General features: G+C 38.5%; 1 protein-coding gene across 2 annotated transcripts in view; it reads right to left on the bottom strand.

Annotated features, from left to right (window-relative positions):
* The window catches only part of MARCHF1 (membrane associated ring-CH-type finger 1), a 250412-nt gene that overhangs the window by 17350 nt on the left and 212678 nt on the right, over positions 1-20384 (bottom strand). For both annotated transcript variants that reach the window (XM_064449772.1, XM_064449771.1), the window contains one exon: positions 8968-9148. In XM_064449772.1, the coding sequence (XP_064305842.1) occupies positions 8968-9148 (181 nt within the window). The remainder of the gene's footprint in view (positions 1-8967; positions 9149-20384) is intronic.

Here is a 20384-nt window from a genome sequence, read left to right as displayed (position 1 = left end):
GGTGTGTCTTCTCTTAGACCTGTGCAAGCATGAAAATTCTCATTACTGCCATGTGCTATATGTGCTTGGCCTTTTCTGTTTGCTGATCAGGTCCTTGATTCTCCCATTTGATACATTAGTAATTTAAACACTCTTTCCAAAGTGTAAAATTCCTTAGAGTTCTAATTTGTATCTTCAAGAATAAAAACCTAAAGCAACTTACCTGGAGAACTTGCCGTGCAACCTGGGCTACAGAAGCATCTATTACATCGCTACAGCCCAAGGCCCTTCAGCATCATGTGTTGTAACGGGAATGGAGAGAAGTATAGCGGCAAGTGGAGGGAGAAAGGGTGCAAAGGTACCTTGGCATGCTAAGGAGTCTTCCGAGAAAAGAACAGAGTTAACTGGAAACAGGAAGCAGCCGTATCTGAAAGTCACCGAATGAAGAGCAGCCATTTCGTACTGTTGGATGAACCTCAAGAACATCCTGTGTGTTCCTTTTATCTCATTTTCTATCCTTCACTCTTATAGATCAAAGATGCTCTTACCAATTCTTCCCCTCCTCCATCACCCACTAAATTAATAGTACAAGTGAACCTGAACACTAATTCTTTTTTTATATGGTCATTATTTCCCTCCTGAAGTTGTAACAGCAACTGACGTACATTGTATAGAAAATGTAACTCGACTTCTGAGCTTCCCTTAATCAAATCAGTATGAATGGTTACAAAGATGTGGCTCTGTTTAAATGTCCTGGTATACCAAGACGCCAGTATTTTAAAATACATTGTTGTTTAAACGTGTCTACATGTATGTTATTTTTGCAACTATATATATAGTATATATGCATATGCCTGAATTGCCACGTATCCAAGACTTAAAAAAGGAGCTGGCGTGCTTCATTATCTATAAATATGACTTTAGCAAGAATGGTGATTTCCCAATGAATCGCTACAGTTACCTTCTCTGTCTTTTCATTTTCCCACAAGAGAGACTCTTTTGCTCCAATTAAATAAAAATGAAATAGAAGAAATTTGTGCTGAGGAAAGGCTACAGTAATTAACACAAAACTCCAGCCTAGCGCTCTGGCAAAGAGCTGAGGGAAGCTATTCATTCTGAAAGACCTCCAACAAATGCCATACATTCCAATTTTGCCACACACAGAGTGGAGCAGATGAATCAAGATCTGAATAATTCCTGGAAGAAAAGTTTCTTTTCTTCCAAGTAATTTTAATAAAATGCTACAGGAATAAAATTAAATTAGCACTGAAAAATCATAAAATATACTGAATAAACTGGTAGTTATCCCATTTTATCATAATTTAAATCCAGTACCATATCACTCTGTTCAAGAGAACATCACTATATTCAAGGGAAGCCTTTTTGGTTTTTTTGCGTGCATTCCAGCAACAAGCAAGCATCAGGCTGCAAATTATAACTCATGATCATTCTCACATCGATAGGTCCCAGGCAAAACAATTTTGAGGAAAATAACCACTGTAAAATTGTATGTGTTAGGTATGTGAGAGATTAATACATACATTAATCAGATCATGAACAGCAGCCCACTCCTATTAGAGCTAGTAAAATCCCTAGCTTCAAAATTAAAAAGTAAAAACGGCACTTCTACAAAAGTCCATGAATAACAATGACTGGTTCAGGTCAACGCTTGGGTTGATTATGCTCTTTAAATTTTGTATTACTAGCTATACATTTTCTGTCTGGGCACTATTGCATTTACATTTTCTTTAGTTGTAAATCCAGTACCATGAAATTCTTTTAATTATTTTCAATGCTTCAGCTACCCAGCCCCTCCTCTGTTGTAACTATTGATGAGACCAAGCTGTAAAATGAAACACTGAAAGGGCTGAAATACAAAATGAAAAGGAGACCCCAGGTTCTTAAAAAAATAAGTGAAAGGCTGATGAACTGCAGGGTGGGGCACGACCGTCTACATAAAATGGAAGTGAAACCTTTTGATGCAAGTTGCGTCTGTAAACCAGCTCAGACCAAACTGTTTATTTCGGCCTCAGCAAGCACAGAAGGATTTGTACATCCCAGAGCACATGTTCAGGGTTCTGTCCAATAGTGGATAACACCACTAATACCCAGCGCTGGACAATCTCCTCAATTCCCTTTGCTTTTGTAAACGCTACCGAGCAGCAGAAGTAGCAAATTTGGTTGCTATCAGGTCATTAGAAGAGGAAACAGTTTTCACTTCATTTTCTGCTATAAGATGCCTTGTTTGCTTCTTGAAAGAATGCAAGTTCAAAGCAATGACAAAAAACCACCTTGTTCTGCCTCCAGGAAGGAGGCTGCACGTGGGGGTGTCCCCGTAAAGTGTCATAGTAAGATGGCTTTTTGCAAGCCTAAGGGTATGTTATGATGGTTTCAAGGTATGAGGCACAAGAGGTCAGAATCTCTGTTAGAAGTCCATGAGAATTGGAACAGCTACATGAATAAAAGCTGTGTTGAATGGCAGAGGAAGAAATATGGAGGTGGAAAGCTAACCCAAATTCTGTTCACTATGAGAAAGCTAAGACCTATTATTCTTGTTATGGCACAAAATGCAAGACAACATTACTCTGCAAACTACAACATGCTATCTATGTACAGATAAATTAGCAGTAACGCTCTATTACTCTCTCTTAAAAATTGGGAATACGACCGTCTGAACAAAGTAGTCCCTTGCATCCTTGAGGCATCACAATAGGTTATAAATGCTATAGAATTATTTTTACTTCAAAAGCTTTAATATACACATTCTCCCTTGAGCACAAAGTTATTCACTATAATGACATGATAGCCAATAAGAAAGTAATAGCTTTGTGCCTTTGTGCATACTGGTGAAGTGGCTGACCCCATATATGACAAGAAATGATTTGAGGCTAGCGATATTTTGAGACAGTTTACTGGAAGAAAGAAAACAGCAGAGCACGTTGCCTTGACGACACTGCGCCGCTGCACGGGAAATCAAAAGGAAATGTAGGATCTTCTCCTATGTTAAAGACTGCAAAGTATTCACCAAATTGGGTTAAAAGGAGACTAATCCCACAGCAAGTCAATGTTACCTGACCTATGCAATATTAGCTACTGCTTTGAATCATGAGCCTTATTAGAAAACTGACGAAAAAGCCAGATGGTTTGTACTTCACAGCACAAGGCAATAAGAAGTAAACAGCAAGCAACACAGTAATGAGTGCTCAAAGTTTTTGTTTTTTTTTTTTCCTGGGAGACTCTGCAGGTCACTTCTGGTTCTGAGAGTCTACTCTGGTGGGAAAAGTGGTTTCTAATGGCGACCGCTTTTGATTTCATAGCAGGATTCCACAGACATCTCTGCAGGCTATATCACTTTTGGCAGTGATCGCCATATTCTTAAATAAGGAATGTAAATATGAATTATCCAACTAGCACTGAACCAAAAATAAATCAACACCCTTAACATATTTTGCCATCATCGAATTTATCACGCACCCTACCAGATTAAAAAAAAAAAAACAACCCCCAAACAAAAATACCCAAAGGTTTATCCGCAAAGCACCCAGTTATGAATTAATTCCTCCAGGCGGTCATATTTTTTAAGATTTGCTCTTTTTATAGGACTGAGTTGAGCACTGAGAAGGCAGCTGAATCTGGCTCTCTCACACGTTATCTAAGAGCTCTAACAACTGGATTTCGAGTAGTGCAGGTGGCGACTGTTTTGTAAAAAACGGCACCCTACGCAGTTTTAACTCCAACAGGGGGAGCAGGAGCAGATGTGTCCCTGCTCCAGAGTGAACCGTTACGTCTCGGAGAGAAGTGGGACTTAGAGATTCACTTTAGACTTTCCTTTTGTCTATCATAGCTCTCACAGCAGCATTCTGATTTTCTTCTGTTGCTTCCATAGGTGATTCAGCTTTTTATTTAAAGGAGCCTGTGGAACTGCTGAATTCTCTGCTTTACAGCTGTGCGTTACCCACAAGTTGACTGTTGGCTCAAACCCTGAATCTGAATTGGTTACACATCTTCTACTGATCTGATGCAAACAGAGTATCTTTAACTTACCATAGTAAAACTAAATATTTGCTTTTGATCCAACAGTTAAACCAGCATCATACCAGTTGATATCTTTCCCACACTGATTTAACCAGTTAAGACTAATCCAACCACAAAGGGACACTGATATGCTTGAACTGGGTTTTGCTTCGTATAGAAATTTAAGTTAGGCAGTTCTATAACTTCTCTCCAGGACCTAAATACCCTGCTCTGGGCAGTCGTGAATCACGTATCTCCAACTGGGACTTAAACCTTTGAATCCTGTATGGGAGTTAAAGCTGGCATGGACATTTTACCCCTCTTATTACAATCTGGTTATTTATAAAATAAATTATACCAAGCAGAGAGACAGCATTTCCTTCCTTCTCTAATGACAGCAGCTGGGTACATGAGAAGTTCCACAGAGATCAAGGGTGTAAAACCTAGACAGACCCACTTCGTATCAGATTCAGAAGAGCTATTTATCAATATATAAACACATATAGGATACAAGAGGAGTAAACACTTAGAAGATATCTGTACACACTAAAAATAAACAAGATGATCAAGTTTCTTTTATTATCAGTATTATAAGAGTGGCTTTGCTTCTATTTAATTTAACAGAAACTTACCACTCTGTTCTACAAGAACACTCCCGATCCTCTTTTTTTATAAAGGCGAAATTCAGATATCCTTTCAATCAGAAAGAAAATCAGCCTCAACTGGTACATAATGCTTTCCTAAACAAAAAATCAACTTGCTTTTCCTTAATGACCAAGTGTAACTACAAGATAACAATGTGCAATATTGCTTATGCCCCATGTAAGTAAGATGTTATTTGTGAATCATTTCAAAGATAAAACAAAATCCTAAGAGAAAATAGACATATCCAACACCACAGAATAAACTCTTGGGATAATACATCAAAGTAAAACATCTCATCAGATACCAGACATCTTCAATAGACAGCAGAATTTAAATATGAAAAGTATTTTGAAGTATAGCAAGACACTGTGGAGAAATCTCCATTCGAAGACATTTCTGCATTTTAAGCGTCATCTAATTTGACACACTAATCCATTTCTTACTCAGTATTTTTATTCAGTTCCTGCTTCTACTATGCTTCAAACACCAGATTCAAGAGAGATGAAATTCAGGTGCTACTTTACCAGTATTACATCCTTTTCAAAGAAGTGATTTTCTCAGGGTGAAGCTATTACCTGAGAGAGCTCAATAAGGAACTCACACAAACTTCTTGCCACTTTCTAATTCCTTCCGTGATAAATAAAGTCACCTCATAAATGAGAAATTCTGCATCATGGATTGCAAATGCTGAAAGGCAAAGCCTCAAATGCAACTGTATTATTTATAATCACAGACAGACATAACAGAAACCACAAAAAATAAAACAGATATGCTAAGCAATGCTTAATATTTAATCTCTAAATTTATATTTAGCCAAGTAATTAGACCTGCTCAAATATATAAACACTTGCAGTGCCTGCTGATCAATGCTTAAAAGGATTACTTCAATGCAAAGACTCACTAAAATGATTAAACTAAGTTCTATTTGATGTCTGGTGCTTTCAGGGATCCTGTAATTAAATAACCGTTGCATATTGGCACAAGCCTATTGATTTAATAGAGATACCTTGATTTATGTTACCTTAGTATGCTGTGCATTGTCACTTATGGGTGCTAACAGCTGTATGACATGATATTCAAACATGATTTTGCTATAAACCCCTAGACTTTGATAAATAACTGTTAGGAAACATTGAGGGTGTATGAAAGGCTGAGGTGTGAATAAAGGTAGCAATTCACCAGTTGGGTCCAACAGTTTGTTTTGTATTTAAATTCTGCTTTTGTGATACTGCAAAAACAAAAGTGTAGATACCTGTAATTAAGTTCTGTGGTCTGTAATTTTTCCTTTCAGGAGACCAGCAGTTGGAATGTTACAAAGGTATTACGATAAAATTCATCATAATGAAGCAATGCACAGGCAAGAACCAAACTGTAGAATCTCACGTCATGACTAAGGTAGAGATTAAAAACCAAACCTGGCTGAGAGATGTGATTCTTTCACTTGTAGAATGCCACCTCAAATCCAGGTCTAATGGCCATAGAAATGGCATCTTCTGGAGCTGGCCAGAAACTTTCCCATTAGGAAGTTTCTTGGTTTTTTTGTTTTAATAAAATGAGTTTCTTATGGAAATGAATAGGTACTCTTCTGTTGGAACTAAATCTGTGGTCATTTTGTTTAGGAAACACTGAAATGAAATCTGTTTTCAGAATCCCTCAAAGTTTATTAGCAAAATAAATATATTTTTTGTCAATTGTGCTGTTTCCACCCAGCATATGGCAAAGCTGACAAGAATTGCATCTTTTTCAGATATTACTGCCACTGCTCATGATGCCCCTGCCATTATGACCAGAGAATTCCTCATTTTCCATCCTTAGGACATCTGGGAAATTTTAATTAACCTCTGCCAGGCTGGACTCAGTGTTGGAGACCGAAGGCTTTCAGGGTCTAGCACGTAGCCAAGCCTTAGCAAAACCTAAAGCTCTCAAGGAGGCCTGAAACTCCTAGAGTCTCTGCAGTGATATTCAGATCCTGCAACAAGGAGACAGGATTGTGGCGAGCTTCAGCTTTCTGAGCTGCCCATCCCACAGCACTTTGATCTCTGGTAACCAGTCTCCACACCATCTTCTGAAAACCTGGACTCCTACACAATGCCCCACAGCTGAGCTCCTGGGCTCCCTAAAAGCTTGCAAGAAATTTAACAGTGTTTCATTGGAGCTTTCCACTTTTGCAAAATACATAGGTTTTGACAGAACAGCACTTTCAGTTATTTTTACGAAAGATGTTTGGGTGAAAAGTTACCAGTCAGCTGTACTTACCCAGCAGGTCTCTCGATGATCACTCTTTCCTCTCTTACCTTGTCTTTGCTACAGCTCTCAAAATGCTTAGTTTACAAAACAGCTTCTCATAAACCATTTAGAGTTTCATAAATTTCTGAACAATGGTGATGATAGTGCATACACTTATTAGGCACGGTATATTTAGTTTACTATAACACACAAAGGGTGTCACCACTAAATGCTATAAATGCAAAAAGGAAAAGCTGTTTTAACTTGAAAAGTTTGGAAACTTTGACAAATGTTTCCAAGTTTTCGTTTCTGAAATGGGTGTAAATTACAAGAAAGGATCTGTAGTTAGACACTGGGTCTATACTGTACAGACAAATATTTGTTAGCAATGCATTTGAAGGGGATAATGCTGCCAGCATTTACTGTCAGGGAGATAAACTACATTTGAGTACTCTTTTAAGCAGTAACAAAAATATCCTGTCTGAAAGAAGAGGCTCATCTCTGCTATCTCAGAAATCAAAACCTCACCTGAGAACCAATGGTAAGATGTATAAGGTGGTGATCATTCAATTAAGGAGCGACAGACTTGCAGGAATTACATTACCACTATAAATCTGTCAGTATTCCATTAATTTATTTCAATTAACAAATGGGGGGGGGGGAGGGGGGATGGCAATGATGAGACACACAGTTAAAAGTGCCTACTTCTGATATCAACAGCTATGCACATTTTTCACTCCTTTTCTCCTCAGATGCTATAAATTTTATTTCCAGTTTTTAAAAGACTGCCTATTATCTAATGCAATCAGGAAGAGGCAAAAAACCACAGATAAAAACCACAGAAAACTACAGGGGAAAAAAAAACCACAAAAGGTGTGCTACAGGCAGGGGATTTTATACAATTATTGCCTTCCTGTCACATTAGCTACAATTCATCTGCAATTGCTAAAAACTAAGTCAATATAATTAAGTTTTTAGCCATCAGATTTTTATTTACATCTGTTTCAATTTCCAGTCTACCTGGCAAGATCTAGCTGGCACTTGAGAACTGTGTCCTTTCCTATCACAAGCTTTGCTTGTCAAATAAACCTCAACTCTCTCTTCAGAACCGGTTTGTCATCAGGGACTTACTAGATAATTTCTCTGGATGGGAAATGAGAAGGAATTTCATTAGCTCTCCTTTCCCTGAACTGCTACCTGTGCAAAGCTGACAAAAACAAACTGTCTTTTGTCATCAGAACACTACTACATATGCATACACTAGTTATAAGCTAATAGTTTCTACATGTTTTTCAAGGGCTCTCATATTTACATTTATTTGAAATCAAAACTTGTCCTGTTCTAGATTGACTCAATCTTCAAAGATGCAACAAAACCCAAAAAGGATGAGAGCATTTTTAGAGAAAAATCAGAGGAGAAATGATTCACGCCAAAGAAAAAAAAAAACTCACATATGCTTAACAAACTCTTCACCTTCCCTATACTGACAACCAAGTACCATTAAATTGATTTATCCTGGAAAACAGCTGAGCACAGATAACATATATTTGACTTTCAGGATGCAAGGTCGCCCTGTAGTTTAGGTTCCATTAACTAATCCTAACATACGAGTGATTAATTTGCCCACAAGTGTAACAGTTAGAACAGATGCAGCTAAATTGATTGACTGTGTTACTTCATAATTGCTGTCTCCACGTTGGGATAAGCATTGTTCTCCAGAAGTTATGGACTCAATGTAAAAATTACTGGGTGAACTGGCCTGTGTTATTCAGGAGCAAAACGTGATGAGTAAGGTTTCTTTGTGGCTTAAAAATAAGCAGAGCGGCCAATAACAAAAAGCTGAAGATAAAAATTCTAAATATGAAAACCTATTATTTGTGCATTTATATTGCATGTGTGATGAAAGACAGTCTTTAGTCAAAACTCTCTGCTGCTGTAAATTAACTAACTTAAATGTAGAAATAAAATCACTGGCACTGATTTAACAATGGCAAATACAAAGGTATTTTGGACAGGCAGATGTTTCTTTAATCGTTCCAGTATTTTGCACAGCTGTTCTGGGTATTTGACGCTTGAGTGTAATTAAATTCAAAAGCACCATACCTTCCGAAGAGGTTTAAGCTTGGTCTCCATTATAAAGTCATATTTGCAGAGTTCACAACAGCGCGTGTCTGAGCTCTTAATCCACTGGTGCAGGCAGGCCTGATGAACAAAGCGCAGGGTCCCTGTGCAGCGACATGGTGTGATGAGGGGACTTTCATCATCTCCCTCACAGTGACAGATCCTGACAGGAAGGACAGCAAGAGCTAGTGAGGGAACTTGCCAACCAGCAATGCAAAGGCACTGGTTTATTTACACTGCTTTTTCATTTTCAGACTTGATATTCATAGGACGCCAAGCATATGACCTTTAGGATTGAGGCTCAGGAACATACTCCTTGTTCCCTTCTGCCACTTAGTAATTTCTTTTCACTTAGTTATTTCTCTTTGAGTTTGCTACGTTGTCTGAAGGTGCACCAAAAGAAATAACACTGTTTTTCCCTTTTATGCTTGGCAAAACCTTTAAGACAAATACCAGTGCTCTTTCTAAGAGCTAAATAGTTCTTGGTCTGTAAAGTAATGGCACTAAAATACCCAAAGTTAACAGAACCTAACCCCAAGCTGAAAATATCCAGTATGAAAAGTACAAAAAGTTCCTAGGACGCCTCTTTGGAGTTACAGAGTTAAAAGGATTAGAGAAGAGTTTTGAGTACTCCGGAGTAATGCGCATGGCACACAGCGTGTACACACATGCACGCACTTTTTAGGAGGCAAGTCTTAAAAAGTCATGGTCCTTCCACTTTTTCATTCTTCACTGTCCCTCTGAAGCAGATAGCTGCATTATCGGGGAAAACAAAAACTACAGCTGTATGCTGACCCTAAGGTAGAGGTTGGTCCCAGAACAGTTGTTGCCTTACAATGGGATATAGAACTTTTCACATTGTGGTTTTGCATAAAATGATCAGTGTCCTAACATCACAATCTGATGCTTTTCATCTGTGACACATGTCCAAATGTCTTAGCGATCTTTTCCTCTTCCAGACAGACTCCTGATCATACCAGGAAAACATTCGCCTACTGAAACCAATGACAGCTTTATTGGCAAGTGTCTCTGTGAGGGCAGAGGAAGCTCTACAGTGAGCAGAAGGCTTAACCAAACACCTGAAGTGAAGGAGGTTCACCTCAGTGAAGAGTATCTCCCTCCCATCCCCACCCCAGAAAAAGACAATAAAGCACCCGAGCCCTAATGAATGTCCTAAGAGTAAAATTGGCACGTATGGGGGGGGGGGGGAGGAGGGGAAGGGGAGAAGAAAGCCGAAGCCTGGGAAATGTTATTTCAAAATAGGGAAGTATCAACAACAGCACAGAACCTGGTGTCACGCAAATGAAACTTAGAGCTTAGAAACTTAATACTTTGGAAAGGCACCCTCAGACACATGCAGAGGAGGCTGTACACGTCTGAGGAATAAGTTGCCCCTTTATACAGAAAACTGTGGCCTCACTGCTCCGGCGGTAGGAAGAGGGCTGGGGAGGGCCCTGTGGGGAGGTTGTCTTCCTACCAGCCGGGTTAGGGAAGAATGGCGTCCTTCTTGTAGCACAGGAGCACCTGGTGCACGTCAGGACGCACCCTGGTAAAGACACCCTGTGGAAGACTGGCTATAACACACCACGGAGGCTGCCAAGTCTACAACCACAGGGAGGAGGAGATTTCAACGTTTAAGTGAAAGATCTATGGATCAAAACAAGCAGCTTCACTATTCTTCCATGGTGTAGCCTAGAGCCATGAGAAAATGAATCTACAATAATGGGAGGGCAGAACGAAGTTGCTTTGCTAGAAATATAGCATGAGGGAAAAAAGGAAAAACAAAAACAAAACCAAAAAAAGCTCTGGGAACCTGGTACACAAAAGCCAGGTTTCCAGTGTCTACAATAGTGCCTGTACACTAATCAGCATCTTATACCCCATGGGAGTAGAGGGGAAAAGAAAAAAACTATAATTTTTATCTTGCACACATTCATTTTTTGTGAGACACGGTTTTACAACAACTTGTTTCACAGTCTTTTCCTTGCTAACCCAGCCAAGCTAGGTGCATCAGCGGCTTAGTTCTTATATGGAAGTTGTCTGAATGCTGACTTCTTATTGAGCCTGTAGCTTAAGCAGAACTAAATTTTCAAAACACCAAATAGCTATTTTGCTAACAAATGCATTCCCAGCTGAGAGTTACATAAAAACCATAATTTTCTTTTTAAATTAAAGCTATTTCCCAAAGGAAATATACATTGTTTGTTCATTTAAATTCAAGCTATACATAATTTATTTTACAGGCTTAGCATTTAAACTATTTAGAAATTAGACAACTAAGCTAGATAAGCTTTCTAACCATGAAATATGTAAATGGAATCAAATGGAATTAAAGTCCAGAGAAAATAACCAAAGGCATGGTTTTCATTAGCTTGAATGCTCTTTGGTGCAACTTAGCTCTTCATTATTTGTTTAGCCAGAAGAAATTAGCTTAAAAGAAATTTGTGCTACCTTAACTCATGGAGATTTTAAAGACATGTGGGTGCCTGACAGCTATTGAAACAGACTATTGCCTACCTGCCTAAAAACCTTTTAAAGACTTGGGCCAGATGACTTGTAATATCTTGCTTAGCCATGAGTGCTGAATCAGAATTTTGTGTGTCTTTGCCCTTTGCTGCAATTATCTATCATGTACATCATAACTATCACAAATTATAGAAAATAAATTTTAAACAATGGTTTTGAAAAATATGTTGTGCAAACCAAACTAAGGTGGGGGTACAAACATAGACTTGTCTGAGCGGTATCTAAACCAAGTCGGAGGCAGAGAACTTCCATTGTACTTTCCTATTTTTACTTGATCACAACTGTTCAAGATTTTTACCCATCAGACTGACTCTTTACAGGGCTGACCTTATCCTGGGAGTAAAATTTACTTAGATACTTTTGAAATGAGTTGGGGAAAAATCAAAAAACAAACCCCCAAAATACCCCACTCTCCACCGTAAAAGAAAAAAACCTGCTAAAACTATACTGATTTATATACAAATTGTAGAAGAGCACTGATCGTGGTTAATAGCTGCGGTTTCAGCTGTTCAGACATACCTATGGAATTTACATACTCAGCTTTTCTCTACTTTCTAGTCCTTTAGTAGATAAATGGCCTTCATTATAATAGAGCACTACTTTCGACTATCTGGAAATGGAGGGGAGGGAGGGAAGTCAGCTATTTGACCAAATCCTTTTAGTTAGAATCCCTTTATAGTCATAAATTGAGCCTGAAAATTTTTTTTTTTTTTGGTAGGTTTGACAGCATAGTTCTTTAAGATTCCTGCCTATGAACAGGACCTTGCTTGTCTAGGGGAAAAGATGAGTACCAGGCTCCAAAGGAACTTTTGCTCTATAAGTCATGTGTACACCAGACAACACAGCATATACAAGCTATTAGATGATCTTCTGATTCAGATATACAAACTTTTTTGTGTGTGTATAATATACACCTACAGACATATCCCTACACACTGAGATCACAGAATATTTCCTTTAAAGAAAGCTCACTGTGCAACTTTACGGAATAATGGTCTAACAAACAGTGCAGTCATTCGTATGCTTAAGTTTTCATTTTATATGCCAGTATTTTAATTCCCCAGCACGTATTTCCCTAGCACAGAATTGTTTCTACAACCTCCAGCACACAGATGTAACAAACAGAGAAATTCAGACCAGTGCTGTGCATATATCAGACAAAAATCCATAAAAATTCTTTAAAGGATGTTCTTAAATAGCAGGGTCACTTATAATGTAATAAATAAGCAAAAACAAAAAACACTTTTCAGAAAAAAAAAGAACAAAAAAATGCTAAACTGAAAACCAAATTGATCTTTTTGAAAGATTTTGCATAATTCATATAAAGCTGTTGCAGATTGCTTGTATGTTCCTTACATAAAACCCAATTCTCAAACGGAATAGATCAACTTAGAAAATTTTTAGAGAAAGACATATGCACAAATGAAAAGTTAAAGACGTTTACAGAGAACATTTCAGAATTATTTTTCAGTATTTCTTTTTGTTCAAACTATTAATTGCACTCAAGGCACATTCAAATCATGCTGAGAAGCTAATAATAATGCAATGCTTCACTGAGAAATTGTATGTGACACATTAAACTTCATACCACAATGACTATGCAAAAGGAGTAAGTGAAGTTGCTCGCAGTTTGAGATATACCATGTACTGCACTGAAGGACATATCGACACCATATAAATATAAATGAAAGAAATTTCTTGTTGGATTAAAATCAAGAGATGCTGCTAAACTAAGCGGTCAGAAGTGAGGCATCTTTAGAATTTGGTATTGTTGCACTGTCTTTAATTCAGTGACTATGAACTGCTTTTCCTTGTTCCTCCTGGTCCCGTTCACTGTAAAAGTTAGATGGCGGGAAGGGAAGTATGAAACAAGACGACTACAGCTTTTAGACATTCATATGCTAATTGGATTTAGGCTGACTTTCAGAAAAACTGCAAGAGCTATCCTGGATGACTGTCCTCCACTTCTAATCAAATTTATATTTTTTTTTTCCATACAGGCAAATATTTCTTACATAGTCTCAGTTAAAAAGGTCAGCTAAAATCAGTATGAAGCAAGGAGTTCACATGGAAAATTTTCAGGTTTTCCCAACAGTGGTTTAGTTTGGCAAAATCATAGCAACCAAAATTACAGTCTAGATGGTGCGTCACCAGCTGAGCTGCTTATCGCAAGAGATACAGATATAGATTCCAACAGGTTTGTAGCTTTTCCTTCACATTCAAGGTAACAATTTTACTCTCATTAAAGAGAATAGCTGCTAATCTCAACTCTTATTGGAAAAACAGCAGTTATCCCAACCTGTCTTTCACTAATCCACTTTACTCTTTGGTAATTAAGAAAATAAGCCAATTTCTATGCCACTACAGCGAAGTATAAAACGCACTTATTCTGCAGAAGCCTTGTGTGCATCGCAAAACTTAACGCTCTACGCTTACCCATTTGGCAAGCGCTCCTCTATGACAGTATCTGTACAGCTGATTTCCGTAGATGGCGATTCTCAAAGGAAGGTGATCAAGGATCAGAGCGAATTAGCATGTCCCCTGCCTGTGCTTTGAGCTACATAAGAGCCTTGTCGTTAGGACCGGCGCTGGTGGAAAAGTTTGCAGTAATTCTGCACCACCAGAACTCTTTCAGTGGATCCCGTATTTGAGATTGGCGCTGTACCTCAGTACATAATAAAATTTTCAAGGATTTTTGGCCATTACGTGTAGACAAAGGCTTTAGCTACGGTAAAGTAGTGCAGATCGCTTTTATTGACTTTCTTAAAAATATGCCAGGTCAAATTTTACCCTCATTAACAAATGTACAACCTAGGGGAATGCCTCTGACACTTTAAAAAACAGAAGTGTATACAGGGGCATAAGCATACTGATAATGATGTATGATAACATTTAAGGGCTATAAATGGCGTAATTATGTAAAAACTGTATTGTTCTCTAGTATTCCTGGGTGCTATACAGCTATGTCTATGTTCACAAGTGTTGCAGTGGAAGTATAGCAAATCTGTTGAAAAAACAGCTAGTGCTATAAAACGTGATATCTACACCAGGGCCATCTTGGTGGGGGTTGCCTTGATTTGATACTGATTTGGAGTCGGACCAAGAATACGTCTTTCAGTTTACTTTCACTCAAAGGCAATATAGTTGAAGAACCCTGAGACCGATTCTCAGTGTCGTCTAGATCATGATAAAAGTAAAAATGATCAGATGTGCTTCAAAAGCAGGCTCCTCAGCTGAACAAAAGCGCTAATGGAGATCTCGTCATTGACAAAATAGGGAGAAGCTACTGCCTTGTGACTGTGGCATGTTTACTGCCCTTGTGATGCAATTTCTATGCACTGTGAACCAGAGCATAATAATGAACTAACGCAGATGCCCAATACTCATACTGTCATTTTCCTGCAGGTGGAAGTATACCAGTAGAATAGAAATGCTTTCAAACTTTTAACAAGTCTCCCTAATAAAAGGGGGAGATATCTTCTCCATATAAATATGCTTAATGAAGATAATGCGCGTTGGAAAAATATTATTTCTGGTGAGAAATGACTGAAAAGGCAGTTATAATCTTGACCTTCACTGGAAAGCATACCTAGACTCATAACGCTTATGCAAAGAGAAATTCTTACCCTCTTCAGTGGGTACATCTCATTGCTATATCTCACCCTTACTAAAGGGGCCTTGGTCAGGGAGAAACAGCGTAGCTGGAAAATGTTGGACCAACTGAATCCCTGGCTTTGATTTTTAGCTGTGAGGATTATTAGCTACCAGCATGAAATACCATGAGCTCCTAGGTTATCTTAATTGGGCCAAAAGGAACCAATTCCACAGCTTTGCAAAAGGATGCACAAAACTGCTGTTGTTACTGTCTGATAATCTTAAGAACACTGTTCTCCTGTCCAAAAAGGTAATTTTCTCTTTCTGCCAGTTTATAAAGTGCTTACAGTGCATTTAGATAGTTAGAACCTAAAATTAAAGCAAACAACTTTATGGCCAACTCACAGCAAATAATTAATTCATTCAAAAAAAAATTAAACCCTGCTCTTGCATAATTTATCACTTGGAAAAAAAAGTTAAATTCACTATATATGTTCACCCTGCGACAGGTTACAGCATGTCATGTTTCCCTTGCTTTCATTTTGCAGGCTTTTTTTTTTTTAAATCTCATTTCCATTCTTTCCACTGTTAAATCATAACGTAATCTACATGACAAATTGGTCTTCCTCTCCATTTAAACACAGTGTGAATGAAGCACATTAATTCTCTGTACCCAATGTAATCAATTTGTATACCTTTCCCCTGTCACTCATGCCCTTCCATTATGCTATACTGTCAGCTGCCTTCATCTGACTAGAGGAATAAACATTTTCAAAATGTTGCACCACACCAGTGGAATTTCATAATGGTCCAGGTAAAGCTTTCTGTTGATTTCTGCAAATGCGCTCAGAATTTGTAAGAGACCCAAGAGCAAACACCATTAGCAAAAGCACACTAAACCTTTTATTTTGTCAGCATTTCTTGTCCTCCTATTAATCTTCCATTATAGGTGATAAATAGGATATCTAACCATCCAAAGAGTTACAAACAATTTCTGCCTCAGATGCACTGTCACTGCAACTCAAGATATGTGTCACACAAGATTTACTGCACTGAACACAGTTCAAAGAATGAGGGACTGCCTCTTAAAATAGGATTTAGATTTCCTCCCATTCACCCAATGAAAGTCAAAGCTTTAAGTAACTAAACTCCCTACAGAACAGATACAAGCTTTAAGTATTTTATAACAGGACCCTTAAAACCAAGGGTCTCCTCTCATCCAGACTTCCCAGCAGGAAGTGGTACCATTTCAGCTATTTGCATTAAAAATAGTAGTAGGTTTTGAGAGAAAGAAGCAGAAACCAGGACTCAGTTCTCCCCCTGTTAAGTGACCCTAACCACAACAAAGACATGCTTGTCTTGTTTCAGCTCTCCTTGCATCCCCCTGAATCATGGAGAGCTTCCAAAAGAGACTGCACAACCAGATGGCTAAAGAGGTGACAGATGGGGCTTTGAACCATCAGGCGGAGGATAGAATTAGCCAGGATTTGATACCACTTTGAAGACTGATGAACCACTAGACCATCCTACCGAGGAGGAGATTCCTCAAAAAGGAGGAGATTCCTATCGGAAAGTCACCTTGCAAAAAGACGACTTTGAAGAGGAAGCAAGCAGCAGTCACAGCTCCGTAAAAGGAAGGGGTGAGGAGCCAACGCGCAGGACAAGGCTCAGAGATTTGGCTCCTAATAAAGGAATGCATCATTGTGAGATCGCAAGGAAGGCACTAACATCTGAGGGAGAAACAGGTTAAAAACCCTCTTCAGCCAAACACTACAGTCTGGCAGTTCAGCAGTGAACCAGCATTTGGTGATTTTTAGAGGGTTCTGGAGGTATTTCAAGACTACATATTCTGTGCTACAGTTTAAATTATTTACTGGATCCAACTTTGTGGTTTCAGTATAAATATTTAAAATGAGTGCTAAATTTCAATGGCAGCATTTGAGCCTATATATTTTCTGTTCACCTTTCTCTTTTTCCTCAATTCCATGAGGACTTGTTTCCTCCCATGAGGCTTTCTGTCTGTTGATTTTGTGAACACTCTGCTACATGAATATTTCAGGATGTAAGTATTTTCATGCAAGGTACTACTTTTGCAGGTCCTACTGAATAATATTATGAAAAAAAGCCCTATTACAACACTTGGTTTCACAGAGAGAAACTACATAATCACATTGCCTCTTGTCAAGTGCAACGTACACTATTTCTTCCTATCTTTGATTGTGTTAACACCTAGAAATACCCATATTGGTCTTTTCCTAAGTTTATAATGGCCTTTTAATTAATACACTGTCTTTTTAAAGCTGATTTCAAAAAAATTATACTTGAATTACTTGATCTACTTGATATATTTAATCTACTTGAAATAGATTCTGCAGATTTCATGAATCAAATTCATCCTCTCCCTTACTACTTCTCCCCATTCCTACCAGTCTTCTGGCATGCCCTGCTCTTCTATTTACTCCTCAAATGAGGGTCTGCCATTACCTAACTGCATACAAAGTCATTCATTCATGGAGTTCAACAAAATCAAAATTCTACTTCTAATATGCATTTTTTCCATAGTGAGAAAGTCCGTCTTATTTGAGCGTTTGTGGTGTCTTTCAGCTAATTACAGTTCAGTGTTATTGCTGAAATGACTGCATCAGTGCTACAAAAAAATTTCACGCCAAAAGCATGAGTAGTCAAACCAAATACATCTTTCAATTCTCCCAGCATAAATAATAAAAATGCCACAACATTAATTCAGAGTCAATACACAAAGCACTTAAGGTACACTAGCAATAATATCAACAAACTGATCTTCTTTCCTTAGTAATTCCCACGTGAAAATCCATGGGACTAAATCCTCGCAAATCGACTCACTTTATCGTGCCCCACACTTTTCTTTTTCCCTGCAGGGAGATTACCTTCATGCAGACCAAAGAAAGCTGTTTCTGAGGTTGCGCCTCAAGCCACACGGCAAATTCCACAAAAAAGTACATACGAAGAAAATCTCAGACACAGGGCAACTTTGGAAAAGGGGGATCCCACTATATGATTTAGAAAGCCTATCCTGTGAATCGTAATTAAAAAATAAATCAGGTGCCCAAACAACTCAGCACGGTCAGAATTTATTTAATTGTCTGTAATCCCAGAATCAGAAACCTTGCCTTCTAATGGACTCCAGAAGAAAGGAGTATGTTCAGGGAAGAGATTGTAAAGATCATCATTGGTGTCATGTCATTGTTTCATCATTTTAGAAGTAGAGAGACAGTGACACTAGAAGGGGAAATGTTGCACTTGACGTGACCAAGAGACCCACATTAGACTAGCTGAAGTATATATTGCACCATGGTACTATACTTTATCTGACTCATGGGCTTATGCTAGAATTGGGTGCGTCCTGTCACATTCCCGCTCATGCAGCTAAATGCGCATTGAGGAAACTGCTTACAGCTGTGTGTGCATATGAATGTGTTCCACTGCCAGTAATTCATGAGGAAGTAAAGGGAAAAAATTGCCTACCCAAACACTTAAAGACAAAATAACTGGCACCAGGATATGTTTAAGATTCCTGTTCCTTTGCTATTTCCACACAATCCCATCTAGTTGAGAGCCATTCCTCTCAGCCAGTTTTGTTACGTCAGGTAGAAGACATGAGTACCTAGGATGAAAAGCATGAAGAAACACCTCAAGACAACAAGTTTTCCACATCACAACCAGCTATGTTAATTCCAGTCTTAGAATAAACATCACAAATCCCCTCCTTTTTCTATTATGCAGAAAAATGGTTACTGTGTATGTGCACATCTGTGTTGAAATGTAATTCTTTTTTTGTTTCAGATGCAAAACTGTGAGTCTGAAGAAAAACACACCACAGATCATGAGTCAATTAAGTGATGGGCCTGTCCTAAAAAACAGAAACTACAGTCTGCACTAAATTAGTAGTAAAAACTTAGTCTTCCTTTTTCTTCAGCTTACCAGCTATGAAAATTTAACAGGCTTTTGATTCTGAAATGTTTTTCCTAGATGTATTATCATCACTATGATACACCTAGTAATGACAACAACAACAAAAAAAGCCATCACCCCTGACATGAAGAAAAATGCAGTTATGACTCTCTTGACAAATTTTGCACAACAGGCCAAGTAATCAACTGTGTTGAGTTTAACTCTGGTTGTTCAAAGAGCATCTCCACTGATAGTAAGCCTAGGGACACATACCTATCAAAAGCTTTTAACCTTCCTCTACTATAATAATGAATCACAGAATCCCAGGTTGGAAGGGACCTCAGGGATCATCTAGGCCAACCTTTCTAGGAGGAGCACAGTCTAGGCAAGATGGCCCAGCACCCTGTCCAGACGACTCTTGAAAGCGTCCAATGCGACCGAGTCAACCACTTCCCTGGGGAGATTATTCCAATGGGTGACTGTCCTCACTGGGAAAAATTTCCCTCTGGTGTCCAACCGGAATCTCCCCAAGAGCAACTTGTGTCCATTCCCCCTCGTCCTCTCCATGTGACTCTGTGTGAAAAGGGAGTCTCCTTTTTCAGCTAAACAAGAGCTTAGCTGAAAAGTTTGCACACACATCCAAAAGGTCCATCCTTGAACCAAGCTACAAGTCCTACAAAAATGCCTGAATAATTATAACAAAATTGAATGGGTCAAGAACACAGATAAAAGACTGGAGTCCACTTTCCATCTGAAAACAAAGTCTAAGTCTGGGGACTTAGGCAACAGTTAGGATTAATCTACATGAGACAATTACAAAACTTTAATTTCTCTTTTTTCTAAACGAGGCATAGTTAAGCCCATATAAAGACCCATACTGAAATAATTCACTTCAGGTTTTGGGTAGCTCGTATTCAGTTAATAATTCTTAAATGGCCCTATTATATACGTACTGTGCCTACTACACTGGGCCTTTAATACATGCAGGCTTGGTAGATCAGAAATTTAAGACAACTCTGAAGTTGGGCACACCTCTGTATCATACCATGTAGACATACTTCAAGTGCTTCAAAAATGTGTAACAGAGTTACCACTCCTGCTGTTTCTTTGCATTTCTGTAAGGTGAGGAGATCCCAAGCCAGTGGTGTGCTCCTGATGTACAAACACAGTTGGACATTACTCTGAAGAAACTTAAATTATCATGATAGACAATGGTTGGACAACCGAAATGTCCACTCGTGCTTGGTAAGTGTAACAAGGAGTGCATAGCACTAGCTGTATTAGCAATGGCTTCTAACTCCTGCTGCGAAAAAGCACAATGCCTGCATGTCACCTTTTTTCTTTTTAAA

The sequence above is a fragment of the Phalacrocorax carbo genome, chromosome 4, assembly GCF_963921805.1.
Source record: "Phalacrocorax carbo chromosome 4, bPhaCar2.1, whole genome shotgun sequence".
Classification (NCBI taxonomy): Eukaryota; Metazoa; Chordata; class Aves; order Suliformes; family Phalacrocoracidae; genus Phalacrocorax; species Phalacrocorax carbo.
Note: the sequence above shows the minus strand (reverse complement) of the source record. Positions and strands in the feature narration are given on the sequence as shown.